The sequence below is a fragment of the Penicillium verrucosum genome, assembly GCF_028828655.1.
Source record: "Penicillium verrucosum strain IBT 35672 chromosome Unknown utg000001l_segment0_segment0, whole genome shotgun sequence".
NCBI lineage: Eukaryota > Fungi > Ascomycota > Eurotiomycetes > Eurotiales > Aspergillaceae > Penicillium > Penicillium verrucosum.
In genome coordinates, this window is record NW_026643210.1 from 1,875,175 (window position 1) to 1,901,270 (window position 26,096).

At 46.3% G+C, this 26,096-nt stretch overlaps 8 protein-coding genes across 8 annotated transcripts; 3 read left to right on the forward strand and 5 right to left on the reverse strand.

Annotated features, from left to right (window-relative positions):
- Positions 1-904: 904 nt before the first annotated feature.
- Positions 905-5,660, forward strand: gliP (nonribosomal peptide synthetase gliP; the record flags this gene model as incomplete). The annotated part of the gene is made up of 2 exons (XM_057213393.1): positions 905-3,286; positions 3,342-5,660. 2 exons carry the CDS (start codon positions 905-907, stop codon positions 5,658-5,660), a joined length of 4,701 nt encoding a protein of 1,566 aa, XP_057075276.1.
- Positions 5,661-5,880: 220 nt separating this feature from the next.
- N7516_000672 (uncharacterized protein) lies at positions 5,881-6,857 on the reverse strand (the record flags this gene model as incomplete). Its single annotated transcript, XM_057213394.1, has 2 exons — positions 5,881-6,790; positions 6,841-6,857. 2 exons carry the CDS (start codon positions 6,855-6,857, stop codon positions 5,881-5,883), a joined length of 927 nt encoding a protein of 308 aa, XP_057075277.1.
- Positions 6,858-8,751: 1,894 nt separating this feature from the next.
- Positions 8,752-13,920, forward strand: N7516_000673 (ABC multidrug transporter; the record flags this gene model as incomplete). The annotated part of the gene is made up of 13 exons (XM_057213395.1): positions 8,752-8,982; positions 9,038-10,148; positions 10,217-10,366; positions 10,430-11,184; positions 11,251-11,413; positions 11,467-11,796; positions 11,851-11,974; positions 12,028-12,099; positions 12,159-12,209; positions 12,364-12,428; positions 12,479-12,518; positions 12,573-12,664; positions 12,770-13,920. 13 exons carry the CDS (start codon positions 8,752-8,754, stop codon positions 13,918-13,920), a joined length of 4,335 nt encoding a protein of 1,444 aa, XP_057075278.1.
- Positions 13,921-17,356: 3,436 nt separating this feature from the next.
- N7516_000674 (uncharacterized protein) lies at positions 17,357-17,954 on the reverse strand (the record flags this gene model as incomplete). The annotated part of the gene is made up of 2 exons (XM_057213396.1): positions 17,357-17,549; positions 17,929-17,954. The coding sequence occupies 2 exons, from the start codon at positions 17,952-17,954 to the stop codon at positions 17,357-17,359; spliced, it is 219 nt and encodes a 72-aa protein (XP_057075279.1).
- Positions 17,955-19,005: 1,051 nt separating this feature from the next.
- On the reverse strand, positions 19,006-19,890 carry N7516_000675 (uncharacterized protein; the record flags this gene model as incomplete). The annotated part of the gene is made up of 1 exon (XM_057213397.1): positions 19,006-19,890. One exon carries the CDS (start codon positions 19,888-19,890, stop codon positions 19,006-19,008), a length of 885 nt encoding a protein of 294 aa, XP_057075280.1.
- A 381-nt stretch (positions 19,891-20,271) lies between these two features.
- N7516_000676 (uncharacterized protein) lies at positions 20,272-21,070 on the reverse strand (the record flags this gene model as incomplete). Its single annotated transcript, XM_057213398.1, has 3 exons — positions 20,272-20,437; positions 20,489-20,771; positions 20,827-21,070. 3 exons carry the CDS (start codon positions 21,068-21,070, stop codon positions 20,272-20,274), a joined length of 693 nt encoding a protein of 230 aa, XP_057075281.1.
- A 1,009-nt stretch (positions 21,071-22,079) lies between these two features.
- On the reverse strand, positions 22,080-23,669 carry N7516_000677 (putative MFS transporter; the record flags this gene model as incomplete). Its single annotated transcript, XM_057213399.1, has 2 exons — positions 22,080-22,106; positions 22,161-23,669. The coding sequence occupies 2 exons, from the start codon at positions 23,667-23,669 to the stop codon at positions 22,080-22,082; spliced, it is 1,536 nt and encodes a 511-aa protein (XP_057075282.1).
- Positions 23,670-24,089: 420 nt separating this feature from the next.
- N7516_000678 (putative extracellular lipase) lies at positions 24,090-25,782 on the forward strand (the record flags this gene model as incomplete). The annotated part of the gene is made up of 2 exons (XM_057213400.1): positions 24,090-24,695; positions 24,751-25,782. The coding sequence occupies 2 exons, from the start codon at positions 24,090-24,092 to the stop codon at positions 25,780-25,782; spliced, it is 1,638 nt and encodes a 545-aa protein (XP_057075283.1).
- Positions 25,783-26,096: the final 314 nt, after the last annotated feature.

The window sequence follows — 26,096 nt, forward strand, 5'->3', positions numbered from 1 at the left end:
CCGGCAGCACTCTTCGAAAGATAATTTGATGGTGATGGCCAACACAGAGTGAGATGGTTTCTGCTTTTGCCTGTTTTCCTTTTCAACTAATACTGTTCAATCAATCAGTCAGATATTTGTATGAGATTATCTACATGTGTAATTGATGTAGTTCAGTAACAGGACCCGACTTTGCATCCTTTTGTTGTCTTGTCCCCTTATGGCTTATCCAACGATCCTTTAATAATCCTGAACCCTGCTATATCGAATACTTGCAAATATATTGGCTTTATATTTGGTAGGAGCAAGGTATCCAAGGGTATTTCTCATTGTCAATTCTATGTTGAGTTGTAAAGGACTTATTGGCTAAGCTAGATATGTGGTTCGCATCTGATGTATTGCCTAGATGCAGCTTTTAATACCTCTCTTTGTCCCTTTGAGATTCTTTTGAAATTTCCTCCCTTCATTCATTTGTCCCCTTGTCTCTATGGACTTAGAGAGCTTTATGGAGATACTTTGATTATCTTCAGCAAATATCATTAGTTGATCACATATTATTTCGTTAGCCACTGTGAGTACGTGCATCAGTATTCCGCACCGATAACATGCGATAATTACCACGTTTGCAGTGGGGCTGAATATAAGCACCGATATCTCTACGACAAGATCTGAAACATAGCCACATGGACACAGGGTCGGCCACCAAAATCGGCTTGAACCTATTCGGTCGCCGACTACCCGGCTGTGTTACTCTAAGGATTTACCCAGGTGCTCTGTTTTGTGGATAGTGGCGACATTGACCCTATTCTGACTTCCTACTATAATATATAATATGTAAAGCATCCCTCTTTCGTATCGTGGAATCAAAGTGATATTTTCTGACACAGAAGAACCTCAAAGGGAACATATTAAGAAAGTCGCCAGCATGATACCCCCACAGACGGTTGTGCTGCAACTAATCTCGGGTTTGCTACATATTCCTATTACGGAGCTCAACCATAACTGCAGCTTTGTGGCTCAGGGTGGAAACTCATTAGATGCAGTCAGCCTCTCTCAAGCCTGCAAACAGTCGGGTATTCTCCTCGCCGTCCAAGATATCCTAAGGGCCTTTTCAGTGGCCGACATTGTCGACGCAGCCTCCTTACAGCCGACGGATGATTTGATCAACAATAAATCAACCGCATACATTGGTTTCAACCCCAGAGATTCGCAACAAATACAACGACCGAATCGATATCCTGTCACCGACATGCAACTGACTTTCATCAATGGAAGTGAAGCGCGTCCGGGAACGAATATCATTCGACATCAACAACCATGTGCTCCAGAGCGAATATCCGTTCTCAAGCAGGCCTGGAAGAATGTGCTGGAGGCGGAGCCAATTTTCCGCACCAGATTCGAACTCAAGAATGGGATTGGCTATCTCGTCGAGATTGAAAGACCTACCTTTGAGTGGGAGGAGGTTATCGCCAATTCCGAAGAAGAGTACCAGGCTATCCTCGAGGAACTACCCACGATGACTGAGGTCAGCTTTCGCTTCAAGGTAGTCATTCAACAACTTCCCAACTCCCAACCCACAGTAGCATGTGTCATGTGGTCTGTCCACCACGCTCTGGTGGACGGATTTTCGATGCAAATTCTGTTGGACCGGGTCGAAAACGTCGGTCGAGGGCACTTGGCCCAACCCGGCCCCTCGTTCGCATTACTATCAACTCAGCTTCGACAATTACAACAAACATTAAAAGCAGAGGGGCGCGAGTTTTGGGAGGAACAGACAGCCCGTTTCCCCGCTGCTTCAGGGGAAATCCTCTTACCTCCGCCGAGCGAGACATCCGAGAAGACTCGTTCGCTTCTTCACAGCATCACACCCGATATATCACAGTCTCGGTTACAGTCTTACGCCAAAGAGCTCGCAGTGACACCTGCATCAATCTACATGGCAGCGTGGGCACTGGTCCTGTCTCAGTTCAGCGATTCAGACACGGTGGTATTTGGCACAGTCATCTCAGGACGTAACTTGGATATTCCGGGCGTTCTCGAAACCGTGGGACCGCTGGTTAACACGCTGCCATTACATGTCTCACTGGAGGATCAGATTATGAGCTCCAAACTTTTAAAGAAAGTTTTCTCCCAGCTACTCGAACTGGCCTCCTTTCACTGGACGACACCAGAACACGGCTACCGCCGTGAATTCTCCTCGGCCGTGGCAATGCAATATGAGACCGCCATGAGGGATGACTTCGTCGGCTACCCAAATCAAACGACCCGGACCCTGATCAATAGCGACATTCCGTTGAGTATCATGGTGGCACCCGATGGGGAGCTTCACATGCATTACCTTAGCACTCACTTCAGTGTTGAACAAGTAGAACTTCTGGGACACCAATATGCTAAATCCCTAAGAGCTCTCTGTCGGCCTTCATACACAGTTCAAATGTGTCGAGAGGACCTCATGGGAACATCATTCCGCCAACGTCTAATGGACTATGGGAATTGCTGTTCTGGGCTGACGACCGAAACGTCGATCGACGACGATCTGGTCACCTTGTTTGAACGTGCAGTGACAAATGATCCGGCCACAATGGCAATAGAGCGCACCGGATATTCGATGTCTTATCGGGAACTCGATGAGAAAAGTAGCCGGCTGGCCTGTTATCTCAAAGACACCATCCATGTCTGTGAGGGAGAGATTATATGTGTGCATGCCGACCAATCTATGAACTGGATCGTGGCGATCTACGCAATTCTAAAGGCGAATGGGATTTACTGCCCTTTGAACCAGAACCTAACACCTGAACTACGGTCCTCGATTTTTGAATCATCCACCAGTCGGTTCTTTATCGTCCCGGACGTGTTTGATGCTGTTGCCAAACCTCCCACCTGCGAAGCGCTTATCCCGGTAGAAGAGATTCTTACCTCAACAGAATTCACTCACGATGCCATTGAATCATCATGGAGGGTGCCGCGCGCCAATCCGACTCCTGCAGCAGCAGCATACCTGTGCTTTACTTCAGGTTCCACGGGAAAGCCAAAAGGCGTCATATGCACTCACCGCGGTCTCGTTGCCTTCCAGCGAGACCGGGAAGTGCGATTGTTCGCCGGGCCTGGTAAGAGGATTGCCCAGCTCATGTCGGTATCATTTGACGGATCCATTCATGAGCTCTTCTCGGCTCTCAGTTATGGTGCTACACTGGTACTTCCTGATTCCACGGGGCCTTTTGACCATGTAAAGCGGGTGGACTCGGCGATTTTGACTCCATCTGTCGCCAAGGTCCTTAGGCCTTCCGACTTTCCAGCACTCACTAATGTGAGTGTCTTATTCGACTTCCCCCTGCTACATGCTGCTAACTCAACATATCAAGGTGTATTTAGTAGGTGAGCCGGTACCCCAACACGTCAACGATTCGTGGGCAGCATCCAAACAACTATACAACATGTACGGTCCAACCGAAGCCACTTGTGGGGCGACTATAACTAGACTTGTGTCTAAGAAGCCACCAACCATAGGGCGTCCCAATCCGACGACGCGAATCTATATCCTCAACAGCAAGCGGCAGATGGTTCTGCCCGGTGTGATTGGAGAGATTTACCTAGCTGGGGTCCAAGTGTCCAATGGCTATCTCAACAGACCAGATGCAACGCGCGAGCGATTCTTCGAGGACAAGATTTGTGCTGGCCTACGAGAGCGCATGTATGCGACTGGGGATCTGGGATACTGGAACCAGGCGGGCGATCTGGTCTGTCTGGGCCGAAACGACCGACAGATCAAGCTGCGCGGGTTCCGTCTAGATCTTGACGACCTCGAAACCCGCATCGCGAGATTGCCCGGAGTGACTGCGGCGGCGGTCGTACGCCAGAACGATCATCTCGTCACTATGTTGCAGCCCAGCAGTCTCTGCATAACTGCAATCCGGCCTCAACTGGCCGGAATTCTTCCAGTTCACGCGATCCCAAAGTACATCCTTGCGGTTGATCAATTCCCACTTACTGCGGTGGGCAAGCGCGATTATCGACAGATTCTGGCGATGGTCGCTGGCGCCAGAACTCCTACCTCAGAGAAATTGACAACCTGTGAGTACAAGATTGCCTGCATCTGGGCTGAACTCTTGGAGATCCCCAGCCTGGTCAGGATCTCGTCAGAGTCCGGCTTCATCGAATTGGGCGGACATTCTATCCTACAGCTGCGCTTAGCCAGCCGATTGAGTAGTGTCTTCGGCCTCGCTGTCTCCCCTCGATTGGTTATCGAAGCGGGTACTTTACGTGATCTGGCACTTGAAGTCGAGAAGTTATCCGTTAATAGGAAGCCGGGCAAGGTGGAAGAAAATGGCCTTGCCAGGAAAAAGATGAAGAACACAATCAGCTGTCGCCAGCTTTCTCCCATGGAGACGGAATGGCTTACCAAATACGTTCTGGATTGCGGCACCTCAGCGTTCACTGTGTCGTTGGCCTTCGAGGTAAGGACCCCCAAAAGGCGGATGCAGTTGATCAAGGCCTGGGATCAGGTTTTGGCGCGACATGAAATCTTGCGCTCGCGGTACGTCCAGGGCCTACCAGGATGCTTCCACCGGAAGACCTTTGAACATCGTCCTCAAGTGCAGCTCGTCCGGTCTCTGAACCTCTGGAAGGAAGTGAATCGACCTTTCCGCCTGGATATGGAATATCCGGTTCGAGTTCTATCATCGCCCGATATTACTGTGATTACCGCAACTCATACCGTCTGTGATCTCACCACAATGCAGCTACTCCTGAATGAAGTGACAAGCATCTGTGAGGGGAATCCTGCATTACCGATAGATCGATCCTATATCGACTCCGATGTCTGGTCTCAGGTCGGGTCCGAGGAAGACATGGAATTTTGGGCCGAATACCTTGCTGATATTCCGCCACCTGAGTTTCCCCTCCTGCCAAAATTTCCATTGAATCGAGTCAACTACCACGGTACTAGTTACATTGCGCTCATGCCACCGGGAATGGGCCGGAATATGAGCAATTTCACAAACCGGAACAGTATCACACCCCATCAATTATCCCTAGCCGCAGTGGCACTAGCTCTTCAGCCAGACTCAGATACCGTTGACGTTCTTCTGGGTGCTCCGCATCTAAATCGGCCATCCGTGAGCGATATGGAAACCGTCGGGTTGTTTCTCGAACCCCTGGGGGTGCGGGTACAGTCCCCGAGCGAAACAATGGCAATGTCAACAAAATCATTCCTAGAGGGCGTTCAACGGTCGAGCCAAGCGGTGCTGGCTCATGCTGTGCCCTGGACACAGCTATGGCGCCACTTTGACAGCACAGCTGAGTTTCCAAACCATCCACTATTCGATGTGATGGTGTCCTTCCACGGCCATCAGAATTCCTTGGAGCTCCCCCTCGATGGGACCCAACCACTATATACCTGGGCTCAGGGCTCAAAATTCAAGCTCATGTTTGAATTCTCAGCAATTTCAGCGGAGGAACTTCTCCTCCGAATAGAGTACGACCACGCGTTGTTTTCATACGAGGATATTAATCGAACGCAGTTCTTGGTTAGAACCGCACTAGATCTGCTCATACGGGAAAGCGAATGGGGGGATATCAAATCGGGATTAAAAAGAGCGATGGACGCCACGCCTGATACATCGGGACAATTGGATCCGGGGACTGTTTTCGGAATGAAGATCGAGGAACTTTGCAATGCATGAAGGCTGTATACCAGAAAATCCTTGATCAAGCAAACCGAGAATAAACAATCCCTCATATTAGACAACAAAATACCGTGTCTAAATAAAGCATATACTGCAACCTTAGAATACTCTATACTAGCGAAGGTCGAGGTTTCGACTCCAGGTCAGGTTGAACGTTACATACAGACGCTATATTCCTCGGGCTGATATTGATTTCTATTTTCCCTACAGTCTCAACTCATTCACCCATTCTGAATTCCTCATCTAGCTTTTCGTATCGATCAGATCGACGGTAAGAAAATCCACCTTTTAAACGCCTTTGCATGACATACCCCACTGCCCCCTCTTCGTCCTGTATCGATTTCCATTTATCCCAGTCATAGGCATCTTTATAGTCTTCACGGAATTTGCATAGCGCAAAATCGATCATGGTCACTTTGAATCCATTCCCGGCCCCCTCACGCACAATAAAGCTCCTTGTTTTAACATCCTCATTAAGTATTCCCAGATCACCGACACGATTAATAACTCGAATAGCGTCTTCACAGATTGCCTGCCAGCTTTCTCTTGGTATATATTCCTCAATATCGGTCAATGGGAAGCCTTCGATATATTGCAAAAGGATCCCAGAAATATCGGTATATTCGCTGCTCGTTTGCCCTGGGTAGGGAATAGGCATAATAGCAGATGCAAGGAGTTTTGGTATATCGGTGCCTTGAATCTCGTTCAGGCTGCTGTATACCTGGACCTCTGTCTCGTATAGATCCGACATATGATCATAAAGATAAGTTTCGTCCATAGCCGCATTCCATGTACTGCCTTCAGGTGTTTCGCCTTCGTTGTTGAGCTGGGCAATAAACTCCGATGCACCGCCATCAATGATAAATTGATGGTACTCTGTCTCTATGTCCGGGGTCCAGGGCCGAATCTTTTCGTCTTCCCGAAGCTGCGTTGCAACTCGCCGATCAAAGAGCTTCAAAATCATGTCGCCTTCCAATCTTAGAGAGGAGCAGGCCATCCGAATAAGCATCACAGAGGAAAGAGTGAACGGCTCGAAGACTTTAATGATATTGGCATCTGCTGTTGCCTCTAATCCATCTGGTGTCTTCACGTGAATCCTGATCACATTGCCGACAGCATATGGACATCTGAAATTATTATTGTAAGTATATTCTAGATCTGCAGGCGGTGTACCTACTCGAATTCGTGGGTCATCGTGATTAGATGTTGTCGCTGTGAGAAATCCACCGGGATGATGAGAGAAAATTTGCCTGAGACTCTGGATAACTGTCCGGTGCCTTATTCTGCTTAAGGCAGCCAGCCAAGGGGCAGCTAAAGGTGAAATGCCTGATTTTTCAGCCTTAATACATTAACGTGCCTGAATATGCCTGAATGCTGCCTTATTCTAGACTGGCAGAAATCACAATACCTAAATTACTATAACAGTGAGCTTAATAAGCAAAGTATCTTGCCCAGGTGTAAATATCCCCTTCCGCCTTCTTAATTAGACATACCGGCAATTAGTCATTAGTTTTTATTGGTGGATACTTAACCGGCAGAATCTAGGGTGACAATACTTTCAACAGAATGAAGCTATTCCCGATATATAATCTCCGTATGCACCTACTTATCGGCATTGAAGCTGTTGCGACCGACCAAATCTCTGTACTAAAGCTATTCCTACTATACAAATCTCCGTATGCACACATTTATCGGCGTTGAAGGTGTCGCAGCCGACCAAATCTAAGGAGGTATTTTGTGCGGTCCGGATGGGAATGAATAGATTCAATTTACAGTACAGTATAGAGCGGTGTCAAAAGCGGTCTATAATTCAGGCACATTGAGGCTTCAAGTCTGAGAAATCAGGCATTTGACCTTTGGCCGTATCCCCACATAAGACAGATCCACATGGAGTAGTTAGTCAGTTAGCTTCTCTTCTCTTTTCCTCTCTCCTCTCTCTCTCCATCCATTCTGCTCCACAAAAATCGACACATACTGTTTCACCATCTGAATCTCTACTCTTGGAACCTCCATCAGTAACGCATCATTCTAATGCCCACGTTCAATCAAGCAACAAGGGCTTCTTACATATTTAAAGTTTGAGAATAGGTACCCCGAGGCCTCTAAGGCCTCTAACTAATCATTCACTTTACCTCATAAACCCGAATTCGCGTTACTTCTATCCTGAGGGAAACTTCGGCAGGAACCAGTTATCAGATGGTTCGATTAGTCTTTCGCCCCTATACCCAAATTCGACGATTTGTACGCCAGAACCGCTACAAGCCTCCACCAGAGTCATAACTTATCGGTTATCCGCATACCGCAAGAACATTGGATACTCCGACGATAATCAGTGCGTCTGCGGCGCGCAAGTCATCGTCACGCATGTCCTGGTTGACCGTCCAAGGCCAGTGAAATCGCGGAGGAAACCCAGGACAGAAGTTGGGGACTCGTTGATTATATTCTCCTCTTTATTCGCAGCTTCCACTCCTGGAAACAATCAGTTGGTTGTAGACTGCCGCTTATATCCCTTTAAATTTCAATATTTTCTGACAGCAAGAGTTGAAATGATTTTCCGCCCTGTCCCGTCCTGTCTGATGGGCGGGGAATGTTTGTTTAGCGGGCAAACTGTTGGAGATCACGTGACATCCATGTGGGGCTGCGTGTGATCCCATTTGACAGGACTCGTAGTTTAGACCGTAGCCAGTTTCTCTCTTCCTTTCTTTTCCTCTCCAGAGTCTACAATACAATTCCCCTGGAATTAACATTCATTCCTGCGTAGCCTGCACTCCATCTGACACAAACTAACCCCTGGTAGCCCCGACGCTAAGTTAGTATAACAAAGAGGGTGTGGATAGGAAGCTACTTTGCAGGGATCTTCAGGTCTTTAGCAGATAGCACCAATGATTGGTTCATCCTTGAACCCGAATGGAAGATAACGGGCAGATTTGTGATTGAATTGACACGATATTTATCCAGATGGCTTATTATGTAGTCAGGATCCCGGTTAGCGTGTTCAAAGCACGTGAACTTCAAATAAATTGCTTACCATTCACCCCTTTTCCCCCAGCCTAGCTTGTTAATAGTTTCAGAGGACAGAATGACTACAATGGAGCCCTTCACTGTCCTGAATAATAGTGATTGCCTATCGGCGGATGACCAGTTTGGACCTCGCGTCAAGGCCCAGTGCCGCAACTTTGACTTTACCGTCGAATTCGAGCAAAGCATCTTCTCCATTCTACCCTCATCAATATTTATTTTATGTGCTGCTGCTCGCATTTTTCATCTCCATCATGCAAGATATAGAGTCTCAGTGATGTCGCTTCGCTGGGCCAAGCAGGTAAGTCTCTCGGCCAGCATTGCACAATAAACTACGCATGCTAAAATCCAACTAGTCACTTGGGGCGATTCTGGGCATCTTGCAGCTGTATCTGCTTGTATTATCCATTAGACTGGGAAGTAACAGCCGGCCGAGTTCAATTGCCTCTTTATTACTTTCTGTGGCAGATGTACTTTTGATCTGCGTGCTCTCTCACCTGGAGCACACCAAAACCATTTGTCCATCTAGTCTCCTGCTGACCTACCTCTCTACGTCGGTCCTGCTTGATGCAACATCTCTTCGGACCGTCTGGCTACTCAATTCTGAAAAACTTGTACTTAAAATTGTTTCGTCGTCGAGTCTCGCCGTAAAGCTGGCTTTGTTGACTGTCGAATCTTCAAAAAAGGCAAAATACTTCATCAACGCGGAGGATAAAACTCGGTCGCCGGAAGAAACTGGTGGGATATTCAGCAATGGTCTCTTTTATTGGCTCCTTCCTTTCCTTTGGACGGGCTTCAAGAATGTCCTCACACTGAGTGATCTTAACCAGTTGCCGAAAAGCTGTACCGTTATGAACATCGAGTCACAATTCACGCAGATCTTTGAAAAAGAGAAAGCACATCGACACAGTCTGGTGAGGACGATCCTTAAATCCTTCTGGCACAGGCTGCTCTGTCCGGTTATTCCGCGATTGTTTGTTTTGACATTCACCTTACTTCAACCAATTATAATGCTCAAACTTCTTCGGTGGCTAGAAGACACATCGGCAGAAGATCTCGGCTATGGTATATTGGGTGCCTACGGCATTATTTACACCGGTCTGGCGATTGCGACTGGTACCTACTGGCGCTTTCAGCTGCAATTCATCACCCTGCTGCGGGGTATCCTCCTGTCTGCTGTCTTTCAGAAAACACTTTCAATCCATCCGATGGATGCGAAAAAGACATCCATATCACTTGTCAGCACAGATATTGAAATGGCTTGTACGGGGCTAGATCAGCTGCACGAACTATACTCAAGTTTACTTCAAATTGGGATCGGGACCTGGCTCCTGGAGCAGCAGGTAGGAGTGGCTTGTATAGCTCCTATCATTGTCGCGATTGTTTGTGCGGTGGCCACCTACAAGATATCCCAGCCCATTGGAATCTACCAGAAGGGATGGCTAGAAAGTGTCCAGACACGTCTAAGTAAGTCTATGATCGAGGCAGTTAATCTCAACCTGGCATCTCTAATCTTGTCCTGCGTATCGTCATAGATGCAACCACATCAATGTTATCGAACATGAAGATCATTCAGATGTCCGGATTAGGTAGACATATTTTCGATATGATCTTCAAGTTTCGAGATGCCGAGCTAGATTCTGCCAAGAGTTATCGAGGATTACTTGTATGGGTCATGGGCTTAGGTGAGTATGAGCTCCATCCACCTGGGCACGCTTACAGAGTACTTATTTGACGATTTGCATAAGCATATGCTCCATCCGCTATATCCCCTGTTATTACCTTGGTGATCTATGCCGCCACTCAACATAATGTTTGGGACACTTCTAGTACTGCCAGAATATTTACAGCTATTTCGCTGATTGGCCTTGTCACGTCGCCTCTTGCGGCTGTCTTTCAACAAATACCTGCTATCATCGCAGCCTTTAGCTGTCTAAATCGGGTGGAGAATTTCCTCAAACAGCCAAATATGGTGGATCGGAAAGTCATTGTGGACAGAGAATCCGAGGCACAGCCCACAATGGGTCCAGGAAAACAACCAATTGCTTTAAGTATTCCCTTGGTGGAATACCAAAGCAATTCAAAGCCTTCCTTTGCATTCACATCTCACAACGCAAGCTTTTCTTACCCAGGTTCTGCTTTCCCTGCTCTCCAGAACTTGACTATCAATATCCCGTGGTCCAAGGTGACTTTGGTGATGGGGCCGACCGGTAGTGGAAAGTCGGCTTTAGTGAAGGCAATACTTGGTGAATTGAATATTTCTCAAGGGGTCTCCACCAGAGGCTTTGATTGTTGTGCTTACTGTGATCAAACGCCGTGGATCGGGAATCAATCCATCCGAGCCAATATTGCCGGCCACCTCGAAGCTTATCAAAAGGGATTATACGATGAAACGGTTTGGGCTTGTGAATTGGAACATGACCTCGGGTGTATGCCGGAGCATGATCTTACCAATGTTGGAAGTAGTGGCGCTACACTGAGTGGAGGACAGAAGCAGAGAATCGTATGTGCAATTATTGACAACATGGCTCTACCAAGAATGAAGGGCTCACATTCTCGATGCAAATAGTCTCTAGCAAGGGCCGCATATTCTCAGCAAAAGGTTATCATGCTGGATGATAGTTTCTGTGCTCTTGATGCTCGAACCGAGCAAACCGTCGTTCGACGTCTCCTGGGGCCAAATGGTTTGATGAGAAGTAATGACCAGACTGTGGTTATAACTTCAAACACAGGTACGTCTAGTCTTGGTGCTACGGTCTCTTGATTAACAATATGTGAACTATAGACCGCTTGGTGCCCTATGCCGACTTTTTGATCATTCTCGATGACAATGGAGCATTAAAAACGCAGAGACCAGTGCAACAAATGTCACATCTGTTTCCTGATGGTCTGAGTGCTCTCGAGGAAGAGAAATTCGAACCTAAATTAGAGGACATCCCCCCATTGGAGCCTGTCGCATCAAAAGAGCTATCGCCGCAATTCAAGGGCAACGATCTTGAATTTTCTTCAGCAAAAGCACCACCTTATAGATCGTATTTTAAATCGATGGGTCTCTTCAAGGGGTTGATTCTGGGTGCATTACTCACTCTTCAGACCTTCTTCTCCAAATTTCCCAGTTCGTTTGGTCCTATTCCCCAAATATGAGACTGAATAACTCATAAATATCTAGCTGTCTGGCTTCAGTGGTGGCTCGATGATAATCCGCAAACGATGGGACGGCTATATGCAAGGTATATCGAGATATACAGTGTCTTCCAAGCTCTGGGTTTGGGTTTTACGTTGTTTGCTGCCTTGTGAGTACATTTAACAACTGTATACTGAGGATCATGTCTAACAAAACATTTAGCCACCAGTTTCGAGTTACTATGCCCCATACGAGTCGCTATTTCCATACCCGTCTCTTGAGCGCGGTGATGTCGTAAGAATATATACGCCACATTATTTTCAAAATTTGAGCTAATGGCAACATTTGAACAGTCTCCCCTTTCCGTCTTTCAGCATAATGAGCACAGGGTCCATTGCAAACCGGTAAGATTTGTTCTTTTGTGTCTCCTTCCTATCCCCGAATATATGGCTGGGGACAAGAGACAGATAGACTCCCTTCGCTACCGCTCGTAGCATTTTCACCATCACCGTCTATTTACAAATCCATTGGCTTAATCAAAACTAACATGCAGAGTAGTTTCAGTCAGGATTTACAGTTAGTTGACTGGACACTGCCCTTAACATTTCTCAACGCGTCCGAGGGTATGCTGAATGCTAGGTCCATATGTGCAGCAAATAACTGACTGATCCAGGTGCATTGGGGACACTAGCACAGGTATTAATCATTTCCAGGTACGGGCTGCGACTTGCGCTATAATAGTATCAACATCCACTCACCTTCTCTAGTGCCTCCCCTTATCTCCTCATCGCCTTCCCATTCATATTCGCCACCGTCATTGCTATCCAGCGGTTCTATCTTCGCACATCACGGCAACTACGTTCAATGGATATTGAAGCCAAATCTCCCCTCCTGTATGCCAAAGCTCTCTCACGACTTTCTACACCCAATCCACATCTAACTGAGCGCTGAAATCACTTTTTAGAAACCATTGACGGCCTTCAGACGATTCGTGCATTTGGCTGGCAGCATCGGACACAAGCAGCATACCAAAGCCACCTTAGCGCATCGCAGCGACCATACTACCAGCGCTTTATGCTGCAACGTTGGCTTACGCTAGTACTGGACATGATTGCTGCGGCGTTGGCGGTCCTAGTGGTGGGCATTGCGATCGCGCTACGCACACGCTCAGCATTGATCGGCCTTGCCCTTGTAAATGTGATTTCGTTAAGCGAGAGTCTACAACTCCTGGTACTTCAATGGGCAGTCATGGAAATTTCCCTGGGATCTGTCAGTCGGCTGGAGGCTTTTAACCATCATGCTATGACTGCCCAGTCGGAGGCTTCCAAGGACGCCCTTACTAATCTACCCCAGACTCAATCGTTCTGGCCCACACAGGGACGCATCGAGTTCACGCGTTTGACTGCTAGGTATACGGCCGACGGCCCTGCAGCTCTGCAAGACATTTCTCTTACAATCCCGCCTGGCACCAAACTTGGCATTTGCGGCCGCACGGGTAGTGGGAAGAGCACACTCTTAGCGACGCTATTCGGCATGGTGTCTGTCACAGACGGCACCGTGGCAATCGATGGGCTGAACCTTGCCAATCTGCATCCGGATACCCTACGCGCTGCGCTCATTGGCATTGCCCAAGAAAGCTACATTGTCCCCGGGCTGACTGTGCGTGAAAATCTTCTGCTGGGGCGTCAGCAGGAACAGCAGGATCCGTGCGACGATGACATCCAACTCATTGATGCTCTGCAGACTGTGCAGCTGTGGGATGCGATCGATGAACGTGGAGGGCTAGCCGCCGTGCTTGACGACCAAAGCCAGAGCTTATCCGCAGGACAGAGTCAGCTATTTGCCTGCGCGCGTGCCCTCCTTCGTACGGGCTCTGTTGTTGTCCTAGATGAGCCGACGAGCCATCTGACGGTGGAAACGACGAAGGTGGTCCGACGGGTCATTTCGGACAATTTTCGGGAACGGACGGTGATAGTTGTGATGCATGATATCCAATCCATTTTGGACTTGGATCTTGTTGTCGTACTGGATGAAGGTCGTGCTGTGCAGGTGGGCACACCAGAAGAGTTACGTGGGCAAGACGGCATATTTCAGACAATGCTGGATTCTACGTGAGGGCATCGGATGGAAATCTGTTGTGATGGACACCTAATTGACCAGACTTGTTAGGCTGTCACCCCTACACACCCCACATAAGTAGCTCTCTCTCTCTGCATGTTTGTAGGAATCAACCTTTCTTCTCTCTCTCTCTCTCTCTCTCTCTCTCTCTCTCTCGCGCGCGCGCGCGCTGGTCCTCAGTAGCTCCATTAAAATCCTAGTGTCGCTTCTGTTAGAGTTAGGGTTTGGATTTATGGGTTTACGAGTTATTGCAGGAATGGGCTGGTTCTGCACTTTTTACGAATTGGCATCTGTATATATGCTCCCTGGGAGAAATCCCAGCTCGGCGTTTGTTTGGCTCGAGTTTGCGAAGGTGTATCCCCAGGGATCGGAAACTAGTTAGTAATATTGGTAATTAGGTACCTAGGTAGGTATTTGCGTGTGACCTGGCCAGGTGGCGCGTCGTCGAGAGGTGCTGATAATGGCATCGATGGAGGGGCCGATGAAGGATGAAGCTAACGATGATGAGTGAGCCTGACTCTGAGCGCCCTCATAAAAGCGGCGGCAGCTAAGATAGGAAAGCCCCACCCGACAGAGGAAACGTACAGTAACCTAAGTACCTTTTGTATAGGTAAGTCATACAAAAGATACATAAACTATAAATTGCTTGCGCCTGGCACGCCGAAAAATTAATATAACGTGATCTATCCGGCAGGATTTCTTATTAATGAAGAAAGAGTGTATTCCAACTAAAAAAGCAAAGATGGGGAAGAGAGAGAGAGAGAGAGATCCTGAGGGGATCTCTGGAAGCAAAGAGTCGACTGCTAGCATAATAGCTAGCACAATTCCTGCAAATTCCTCCATTTTGTCGGCATTGGTTAGCACCCAGGGGCCGTGTTGGTTCATCTGGAGGAAGCTGTCGCTCGGCCCGCTTGTTCTTGATCCAACTGAGGTATGTTTTGTTGAAAATGGCAGTTGTGATATATATAGGGGATTGATAGAGGGACCCCCCCTTGGCTAATGGGACCCCCCTGCCTGAAAAATAAGGTGCACCTTCCTAATTGGGTACCGCTTTTGCTTCGACACTGCTCTAGTCTACCGCGCTCCACACCGCCTTCGTGACAAAGTCTCCATACAATTGTAGTGACACAGTAGGTACCTGCAATTTATATGAAAACCCCTAACAAAATTAAGTTACTTTTGTCACATAGTACTCTGTACATATATAGAGATAGGATCAAACAAATTGATACTCTAATTCTGGTTTACATATATTAACCTACCTTCTTCTACCCTATTTTCGACCTTTATTTTCATCTAAATCCCTCTAATTTCATCTATTTTCATTGTTAATATGGCCTCCCTAGGCCTTGAATACCTGCTTTCCTCCGATTCCGAGCCGGAGATCATCCCTAAGTCTCTACCTACCGAGCCAATTACCGAGCTAATCATAGAGATATTTATATTCCCGCTTCCCCCGCTACCCTAGCAATTTCCTATATCCGAGGAAGGGGTCGAGGCTGTAAATAGCTTTGCGCGCCCGTATAGCTATATAGTGACAACTCGCCGCTTAAAATTCATAAAGAAGGGAGTTAAGAAGACAATTCGGCTAATTTATGACCGTAGCCGTAAGCTACTATCGAATCCTTTACTATCGAATCCTCTACTATCGAATCCTCTACTATCGAATCCTCTACTATCGAATCCTCTACTGTTAAAGAAACGGAAGATAAGTACCCGTATATAGGAGTGTCCCTTTAAAATAGCGCTTCGCCTAGACCTATAGACTAACCTTTAGTATCTTATACTTAAGGATCCTATATATAATCACCCCTACTCGCCGGTATTAACCTATCCTAGTTAGCGGGCTCTCGAGCTAAATAAGAAAAAGGAAGAGATTGATAACGCGGTCTAGTAAGGCCGTATAATATATTAAATTATAACTGAGCTTCGTAAAGCTAATCCTAATACTATCCTTATTCCCTAGGATATCTATAATACTCGTTAGAAGCTAAACTAGGAATTCCTAGCTAGCCGTACCCCCCTTTAGGTATTGTTGATAGAACTCCCTAAGGATAGTAGCTAGATTTTTAAATACGAGCTAGATAACGAGTCTTATGTATCTAGCTTATTTTATATATATAAAATAAGTGTTATAATGCTTCGAATAAATCCCTAGGTGATCTCTATAGATTGTATATATAAGACTAACTGTTATAGTCTTCTATTGCTTGATATTATCGGTTTTGCTGCTACTAGAATAACGTTCTATATTGGCTTTGCCTTTATACGAGATGAAAAGGATAATATATACGAGGTAAGTATATATCTAATCTATAATCTTAATATACCTAAAACTAATATCTCGTTGGTTATTAGGTAATACTTACCTATCTTGCTGAAGCTTACGAATCTCTCTGTCTTATACCCCTACGTATAATCCTTATTGATAAAGAGAGAGCCTTAATAAATGTAATTGAGACTGTTTTCCCGGAGATAAAGAATATGATTTATATTTAGTATATCAATATAAATATCTTAAAGAAAGCCCGCTCCCTTCTCGCTGATTAAGTTGTAAAAGCCTATCGAGACCGCCGAGTAGCCCTTAGAGAGGACCCCTATTAACGTCTTACTACTACTGAAGCCTAGGAAGACTATAAAAAAGCCGAGGAGGGATAGAAAAAGATGCTTCGAAGATAGAACTATATTATATACGCAACTATAATAGAGGAAAAGGATTATTAATAGAGCAATTTTAAAGAGCGATACGCTAACCCCCTTTTTACCCTATTACTAGACTATATATAGTAAGAATAGATAGACGATTGCCTAGAACGATTCCTTTATTACTATATATTATAATATCTCTATCTTAATAAGATTGCTATATCCTATATAGAGAGCGCGTATTGGCTTCTTAAGTAAGGTCTCTAGGTTTCGAATAATAACTTACTTATAGTCCTTACTAGTTTTACCCGGTTGGTTAACTATCAATTTATAAAGGTCTAATATAAAATTAAGAACTAGAAGATATAGAGATTAATATAGATTCTACGTCTTTATAAGCTGCTTTATACCCGAATCTTAATATAGGTAATTTAACTTATAAAGGAGGTTTACGGACGGTATCTACCCTTAAGAGACGATAAGCCCTAAATTCCTCCTTTATATATTTATAATTCGAAAGAAACCGCCGGATTCCTATATATATATATACTCTAGTAGTATGAATAGGAAGAAAGATCTCTTGAACTAGAGCTTTACCACTAATACTAGTATTTATATAGTATTAACAACGCTCTACCTATCGATCTATTACTTCTTATATAGGATCCCCTTCTAGTACGTCGACGTAGGCGCCCTCGGGGTGCTAGAAACCTTCTAAGCACCTAGACTAGTACCTAGGCTAGCTAGCAATTACAGTCTTCTCCTAATCCTCTTCTATAGGATCGTTCTATATACCGCGATCCTTCGTTATAGGAGGAGAGCCGAGGACGAGGACGAGGACGGCCGCGGGGAAGGGGACGTGGGCGTGGAACAAACAGTAGTGAAACTGGCAGTGGTAACACCGAGACTGGAGGACGTGGACGGGGACGTGGACGTAGACGGGGACGGGGACGGGGACGGGGACACGCGGTGGAGGGTGCCTAAGTGAGAAAATAAGCAATTTGTAGAGTTTCAATACTTCATTATGCAGAAATGTACGATTTTTTCTGATCAAAATACATGTTTTTTTACTATGTAAACCAGAATTATATGGTGGTGGCAGAATAAATGGCAGAAAACTCTGCACCTGGCAGAAAGTATGGCAGAAATACTGGTCGCACCGGATTAGGAAGGCGGTAGTGTTGATACCTGAAAAGTCCGGCAGGGGGGGTCCCATTAGCCAAGGGGGGTCCCTCTATCAATCCCCTATATATATTATAGGTCAATACCATCTTAGGATATGACAAAAATACGCCTATATACAACTTAGTATTAGCACTGTATAATATAGCTGAGGCTAGATGGTATCGCAAGTCTTACCGATTGGGTTTCATATCCCGGGTCATGACCAACGCAACTGCTTCCGCCGTCTCCTACATAGAGACTTGGGGCTCATGGTAATCACGTTGGCCTAACTTGGCCTGACTTAGCCTCGAGAATTACTCTTATGGGCCCATCCTCCTCCCCTCCCCCCCAAAGTACCTGTTGTAGTGGACAGTACTACCAGTACTACAGTTGGGGGGGGCAGAGGAAGAACCATTAATTAATTAAACTAGAAATGTAGGGGTTTATATACCCTGCCAAACCATCTAAACTATGCTCAATCTATAGCAAATAACCCAGCAAGTAGCAAATAACAAACAAAGGGCTCAGTCTATAGCAAACATGTATACATGGGATATTGTTCAACAGTACCTATCAACTTGCACCTCTATCTCCGCGCCGCTGCCAAATTTGGCTTTAATGGCCTCCTATGGGGCGTCCAACGGCTCCGTAAGGAGGGGTGTTTTGGCAGCAACAGCAATAAGAAAAGCTACCAAGCTCAGGTTAACGGAATCTTTATCGATTATCCGCTTTGATTTTTTCCTGGATTCCGCTACTGAGAGCATGGTTACTAGAAGTACTTCTGGTATCGGTGATTTGAGTTCTACTTTGCCCCGAAAGCTTGTGTTGCAATGGAGATACCGCAGTACTATTTGTCAAATATCATGGTTGAATACCCGTGGACCACTACATGGAGTATGTAATACAGTGATTGTTCATCAAGGTAACTAGAGACTGCCAACATTTTACCCAATTGATAGCACGGCCCTTGCTTGATACAAAATCGATACCTGGCGAAGGATACTGCGTTATTTTTATTTGGGTAAATATCTCAACAACACGCATTTTGATTAGATATCACATATTCCTCCCATATAGGTCTTTTATTCCTTTGGTATGTTGTGGAAGACGCCCTAGCTTCGGGAAGTTGTGGTAAAATTGCTGTGTAGGTCTTCGACACCACTAACTTAGAGCAGGGAGTTCTGACTGTGGACGAAGGTGTATTATGTGGATATAGTACTAGGTTGCAAATTTTTGGATGCCCCCACTGAATCGCCGCCCTTTAGGGATGACTCACCTCCTACGAGCCGCATACTGAAATTGCATCAAAAGCATAAGCTTGCTGTTTGGTATAATAGCAGGAGGCCGCTCGTAAAGGAAATGCCACATATGCTCTACCGACATGCTCATGCCTGCATAGAAATGAGGGTCCATAAAAAATGCCATGTCCATTCTCATCCAGTCAACATCCGAGCAGCCTTCAATATCCCCCACTTGATTCTGCGGCTGTTCGGGATTCTTTTGTGCGGCAAGGTTGAGATTTCTAGAGCGGTCTTCACTCGACGAAAAACCATCGACAAAGTTGGCATGGCCTGAACCTTTAGAACCACAGCTGCGCAATGCATCCTCGTCAATTTCGAAGAAGAATCGGTACCTTGCAACGGGCTCATTGTCATACAGGAGCTTCTGATCAGCGCGTGGGTTCTCAGCCGCGAAGCTATCAGCCACCCATTCTTGGAAGTGGGCCCGTAGATCCTCCTTGGAAGCTCCATCGAACTTTGCCTTGTCTTCAATGAAGATAAATTTGAGTTTGTCGAACATGGCTTCATTGATTTCTGACCGTGGGTCGAGGTTGATGATTGAGCGCACTGAAATGTCGACCTTTTGCTTAAAAACATCCCAGGCTTCGTCGTCTTTGTATGTGGTCCGGTAGAAAACCCAGCCCCATTTTTCAATTTTTCGATCTTTAAGTTCGTACAGTATGGCTTCCGATGAAATCCATTCGTTTCTCAGACTAGGCGAGGAATGAAAGCTTCGTCGTGATGTTGAAGGCAGAGGAAACTTAGGGAGACCTAATCTGCTTTGGAACGAAACAGCGCGTGGATTGGAGTGCACAGAAAGAAATGGGCGAGCCGGAAGTAGATGGGCAAGCGAAAGCCTAGTAATAAATGCTCTCATTTCCAGTGAGTCTATAATGTTGTGATTGTTTCCGTTGTTGGGATGCAGCTGATGGAAATATAGGGGATACAGTACTGCCTGGAACGGGAATTGCCACGGTGTCGGCCCCTGGGCCGGATTTTCATCCACTAGTCCATATCCGCTCTAGCAAAGGCTTGATCGGGACATGTTGAGCTATAATAAGGACACAATTAATTACGCAAAAAGTTATTCCGAGAACAAATCGGGAGACAACATGTAGAGTGGTGAAAGTGAGTTCGAGCGGACTTTCTCCGAATATGTGTAAACCAGAGCACATTTGATGAAAATACAAAAACAGAGATCCAATTGTTTAAAAGGGACGCAAGCTCAAAAAAGCATTAGCTATTTCAAGAACAAGCATCAAACTGAGAAGTGCTTGTATCCTATGCCCTTGACAAAGGTCTGTTGCCAAGGACCCTGGAACTTGTGCTCAGCAAGCTCGGCATAAAATCTCCCATGTGCCTCGCCATCGAGTTCAGAATATGCAGGAGCTCCATTAGCCTTTCGCTCATCTGCATAATAAAATCTGCCTTATGTCAATTTCGAACCCAGTCTAGCCTAAGAAGGGAACACTTACTTGAAGCCTCGATTAGAGTACGCGGCAGCAGCAGAGCGGATGATGTGGGCCGTTGCGGATTTACCCACACCAAGATCTAGAAGGCTTGCAATAGGGGTTGAGTTGAGTATATTCCCAGTGTAGATGAATGTCTTAGACCAGTGGTCAGGGAGTTGCTCGAAGCTTAAAGCCGCCTGTTGTGCAGCGACAAATGCGCTTGTCGTGTTGATTTGAAAGTCTCGATTGAAGTCAGCCAATGGAAGAGAGAGAGGGTTCTCTGGATTGTTTGAAGTCGTCGCAGCAGCTTCCGGGATGTCAGCGGGCTTTCAGTAAATGGCTTCCGTGAAGAACATGCTAACCATTGTAAACAACAACACTCGGCAGACCAAGGGATCCTTTGACTTTCGAAAATATGTCCTTCACGGAATGAGGATCGGACAGATCGGCGGAAATATTGACGTGGTCACCATTGGTATCTTCTTCCTTGAGGCTTCTAGATGCAAGGGCAACTTTGTAGCCTTTTTCGGCAAATGCCCGAGCCACATGCTGCCCGATATTGGGGCCCGATCCAAGAATGAGAATAACTGGAGATGTGCTAGCCATACTTGAGTTTGTATGAATTTATAAAAGAAAACTAATATTTAGGAAGACATGAGCCTCTTTATATAAGCTTCAATGACCAAACCGCAGCTCACTGTGTATTATCAATCCGGGTGTTTGCTATGTTTGCTATGTTTGCTACCTAGTTTGCTTGAACTTTATCATAAATCCCTCATTGGGGCTGACACTGTGTCCGAGCGAATTGGTTGTGTTTGCATTATATGCAGGTGATGCGTGATACCTGCATATAGTATAAGGACCAATCAATATGGATGACAAATTACAGGAGATTGGTAATCGTTCCGGTTTAGGTAACTAGTTACCTGGGCCGGGGCATAGTTAGCACTTATGGCTCGGCGAGTAATGATGTAAATAATCAATCGGGTTGGTAATCTCCGTGTTTATCAGAGGCCTTCCTATTTAAATTAGGCTGTAGATAAATTTCATCAACCACCACACAACTATGTCCTTAAATACTTTGATCACCGGTGCCGCTGGCTACATGTAAAGTTTATCTTACGGGGGTAACTATACACATCTGGCCCTTTTTTTCCCATGGAGGTTCCATAGTAATTTGACTATAACGGATATCCTATCTCACCTATCTCACCTATCTCACCTATCTCACCTATCTCACCTATCTCACCTATCAGGCATGGGCTGGCCCGATACTTTGGTCGTCCGTACTGAGAACAACATTCTCATTTCAGGAGAAGATGGACTCAAATGCAAGGTTTGGCAGTCGCGCCTTCTTAGAAATCCTGCAATAATCTTACATACAACCGCGGGTTATATCATGGAGGATGTATGCTACAACGCACTTGATATGCCTCTGCCGTTTATATTGCATGTTCTTGCTATAAGATCTATCAAGTCGAAGACGCCAGCTTTCGAAAACAATGGCTCAGCGTCGTGCTGCAATTCCTATGAAACGGCCTAGTGATAACTAAAACGGAGGTGGTTATAACACGATAAAGCGTATAATTAGAAACAATGGTCTCGAAGCTATATTTCAAAGAACGTATCGGAAGTTTGGGTTCTGCCAACTGGTTAGTAAAGATACCGCAGAAAGGAATAAACGACAGTCACTAACCTCAAAATCAGTGAGATCTGCCCCAGCACTCTGATCAGTAGATGACTCTATCTGTCCCACAGAAGCAGCCGCGGCATCTCGCTGCTTGTTTCTGCGGGTCAGCACAAAACGCAGCAAAACAGCCAAAGCAGCTTGCGCAGACGAGCATGCCAGGATGAGCTTGACTCCGGTCTGATATATGGGCGCTTCTTTTGCCAGAAACGCGTGGGGTCCAATGATATTGCCCGCACAGTATGCCAGAAATACGAAGGCAACACTGGTTGTACGCTTTGTATAACCACCCAGGTTTGTCGCCGGCATCTGTAAAGCCAGTACCAAAGAGCAGACGTATGCGCCAATGATATAATAACCAAACAAAACGCCAACCTTGTGCGATTCATGGTCCAACTTCCATAGGAGGCTAGCACCGAGTATAGTTGGCATCAAGTAAACTAACATAACGACAGTTCGGAAGTTTTTGATTCGAGATGCGAGATATGTTCCTCCCAGGACATAGAAGACCTGGAATCCTCCAAAGGGAATACCCAAAGCGACAGCAGTGGCCGAGTCATCCGTCAACCCCTTGATAATTAATTTGCCGAAGCTCGCGATCCCACCATTTACAACCTCGTTCAGAAGAGTGAACAAAAACAAGATCCAAACTTGTGGGTCTATCAAAGCTTCACGGATCTGATACCATTTGATTTGGTGGTTGATGATACCGGTCTGACCCAGTCGACCGCGGCCAATTAGAAGGGCCTTTTCGTCCAGGGTGAAACGCTTGGATGAGATAACATCATCCGGAAGGAAGAGAAGCATCACAACTCCCCAGACGAGGGTAATGCCGCCCAGAATGAGGTAGATAGCTCTCCACACGGCAATGGTGTCGATTTGTCCAATTCCATAGGTGAGAATGCCACCCACCATAGCCCCAAGTCCGTTGCAGCTATAGAACACACCAGCACGGAAAGGTTGTTGAGCACGTGTGTACCACATTCCGATCATTAGCATGAAGCAAGGTGTAATGGGGGCTTCGAAGACTCCCAGGAGAAAGCGGCAGATAGCCATTCCAGTAAAAGAGGAGCAGGCGGCAGTAATCATGAGCATCGCTCCCCAGGCAATAATGTTTCCAGAAACAACTTTGGCAAGCTTTGTTTTCTGTGCGAGGATATTCCATGGGTATTCAGCAACGAGATATGCAAAATAAAAGATACTGGCAAGCCAGCTGTATTGGTCACTTGACATATGCGTGGAAGAGAGAAGGTCAAACACCGCAGAGTAGGCCAGTGCTGATTTGTCGATATATTGAAGCATATATGTCCCGGAAAGTAAAGGCAACAAAACAAGATCTACTTTCCGGACCAGCGTTTTGTTGCGTGGCTCGTCATCGAGAAGTGCCTGGATAGCCTCTTGATTGAATCCATTTTGGCGGAGGAAGACCTCTCCTTCATCGAGATCCGTTAAAGTGCCAATTTGCACATCTTTCTCGTTGGTGATATCGTCCACGGGTGTTTTCTTGTCGATCTTCATGTTAACAAACCTATGGGTAGTAGTAAGTAGTAAACAAGATGGGAATGATCCCCATATAGGGAATCAGATACCCCTCAAAGCCTTTTAAGACATTTTCCCGTTATCTTTAGGGTTTTACTCCGCCAAGATAAGTGCCGTCCCCGCAGGATATAACCTTGGAACTTCCCGAGGAGGAGAGAGATAGCGATATCCATGCTAATACTCGCGCTATACATACTTATCTTACCCTCGGCTCCACCAAGATAGCCTCCCCCGCACGGTAGAACTTCGGCGCTACTTTTAAACGCCGGAAAGATAGCAACCGTCACGGTTCTATATCTTACCCCCGGCCCCCAACTTTTGTCTTGGTTTCCCTTGAGTTGCCATTAAACCGTGGTAACCCGTGATAAACCGTGATAAACCGTGATAATTTGATACATCATGACTGCTGATACCAAACCTTCTTTCGTGACCCTGGTGCAAGGCAATGTGGTGGGGACACAGCTCAATGACTCTTTTCCCCAACCCGTCGACGCCTTCTTGGGAGTCCCGTATGCCCTTCCTCCTGTAGGGGATCGACGTTTCAGACCAGCAGTGAAAGTTTCGAGCTCATCAGATATCATTGATGCGTCCAAGTATGGCCCCGCGGCTCCCGGAAAGGCACTTCTCTCTGGAGGACCGAAGCTCGTGCAGAGTGAAGACTGCTTGACGGCGAACATCTTTCGGCCGACTGGAAGCAAGGATACGGGCAAGCTCCCTGTTGCAGTCTACATTCACGGTGGTGCTTTTAATCGGGGGTCGGCAACTATGCACAATACTGCCTCCATGGTGGCATGGTCAGAACAGCCCTTCGTTGCCGTGAGCTTCGGTTATCGCATTGGAGCTCTTGGATTTCTGCCTTCGAGTCTGTCGCAGAAGGAGGGGTTGCTAAATCTTGGATTGCGTGATCAGGTCCATTTGTTGCAGTGGGTGCAAGAGAACATCGCTAATTTTGGCGGTGATCCTGCCAACGTCACTTTGTTTGGTCTTTCTGCGGGGGCGCATTCAGTAATTCTCTCAAATAAATAAATTCTCCAAAGATCTCATTCTAACGAAAATCCAGATCGGTCACCACCTCCTCAATTACGATGAACATGAATCGCCGTTGTTCCATCGTGTCATTATCGAGTCGGGAGCGCCAACTTCCCGTGCTGTTCGCCCATATAATGCCAAGGTTCACGAGGACCAATTTGCAGACTTCCTCCAAGAAGTCGGTTGTCCAGCCAATCTAGCAGAAGCCGAAATCTTCCCATTCCTACGTTCACTCCCCAGCTTGACGGTTACAAATGCCCAAACGGCTGTTTTCGACAAGTACAACCCTTCCCTTCGGTGGGCATTCCAGCCCGTGATCGATGGAGACATTATTTCTCGCAAGCCCCTCGAGGCATGGGAGTCAAAAGTCTGGAATCAAGTACCCATCATGACCGGGTTCAACGGCAACGAGGGAACAATGTACGTCGACAAGAAAATGTCGGCCACCTCCCAGTTCCGCGAGTTCTGGCACAATCTTCTTCCCGAGCTTTCGTCGTCTGATCTCGATACAATCGAAAAGCTCTACCCCGATCCCGCCGTTGATCCCACATCACCCTATGTTGAAACCAGACATGGAGAGGGTCTCGGACCTCAATATAAGCGTATTGAAGCTGCTTACGGACACTATGCATATGTGGCACCAGTCCGCCAGACAGCACAATTTGCATCATCCCAAGGTGCTCCAGTTTATCTTTATCACTGGGCTCTACCTAAAACGGTCGTCGGTCGAGCCAACCATGCCGATAATATGTACTACGAGACCTATAACAGTGCCATTACGGGGATTTCAAAATCCCAAAAAGAGCTATCTGGCACACTTCATGCCTACTTGACTAGTTTCATTACAACGGGTGACCCCAATGCTATATCTGGTCGATATGAACAAAGACCAGAGTGGAAGCCCTTCCAGCCGACGGATACAAAGGTTATGATCTTTGGGGAGGGGAATGACGAACTTATCGGAGGTAACGTTGCTCCTCCTGCGAAATGTGTCGCGGATAATTGGGCGAGGGAGGAAACAGAATTTTGGTGGTCAAAGGTTCCCATTTCCCAGCTTGCTTGATTTATATAGAACAGAGACTTTTCATGTATAGACCTCAGCCACAAGGCCCAATTCAGTTATTTTCTTCTGCTTCACCTGTTCCCTTTTTAGAAACCACCTTCTTGTCAACTGGAAAGGAATCGGAATCATCTTTCGACCTTTTCACTGCCCATTGACCGGCCTCGGAGTTATTTAATCATTTTTCAGTCCATCAATTGGTGATTTAACCCCCTAATCTTTCTTGGCTATCTGATTTAGACAAGGAATACGACCGTTCCACTGTCGATAGTTCTATCTCAGGGTCTGCCAGAGCTTGGATGGTATCGCAATTAATG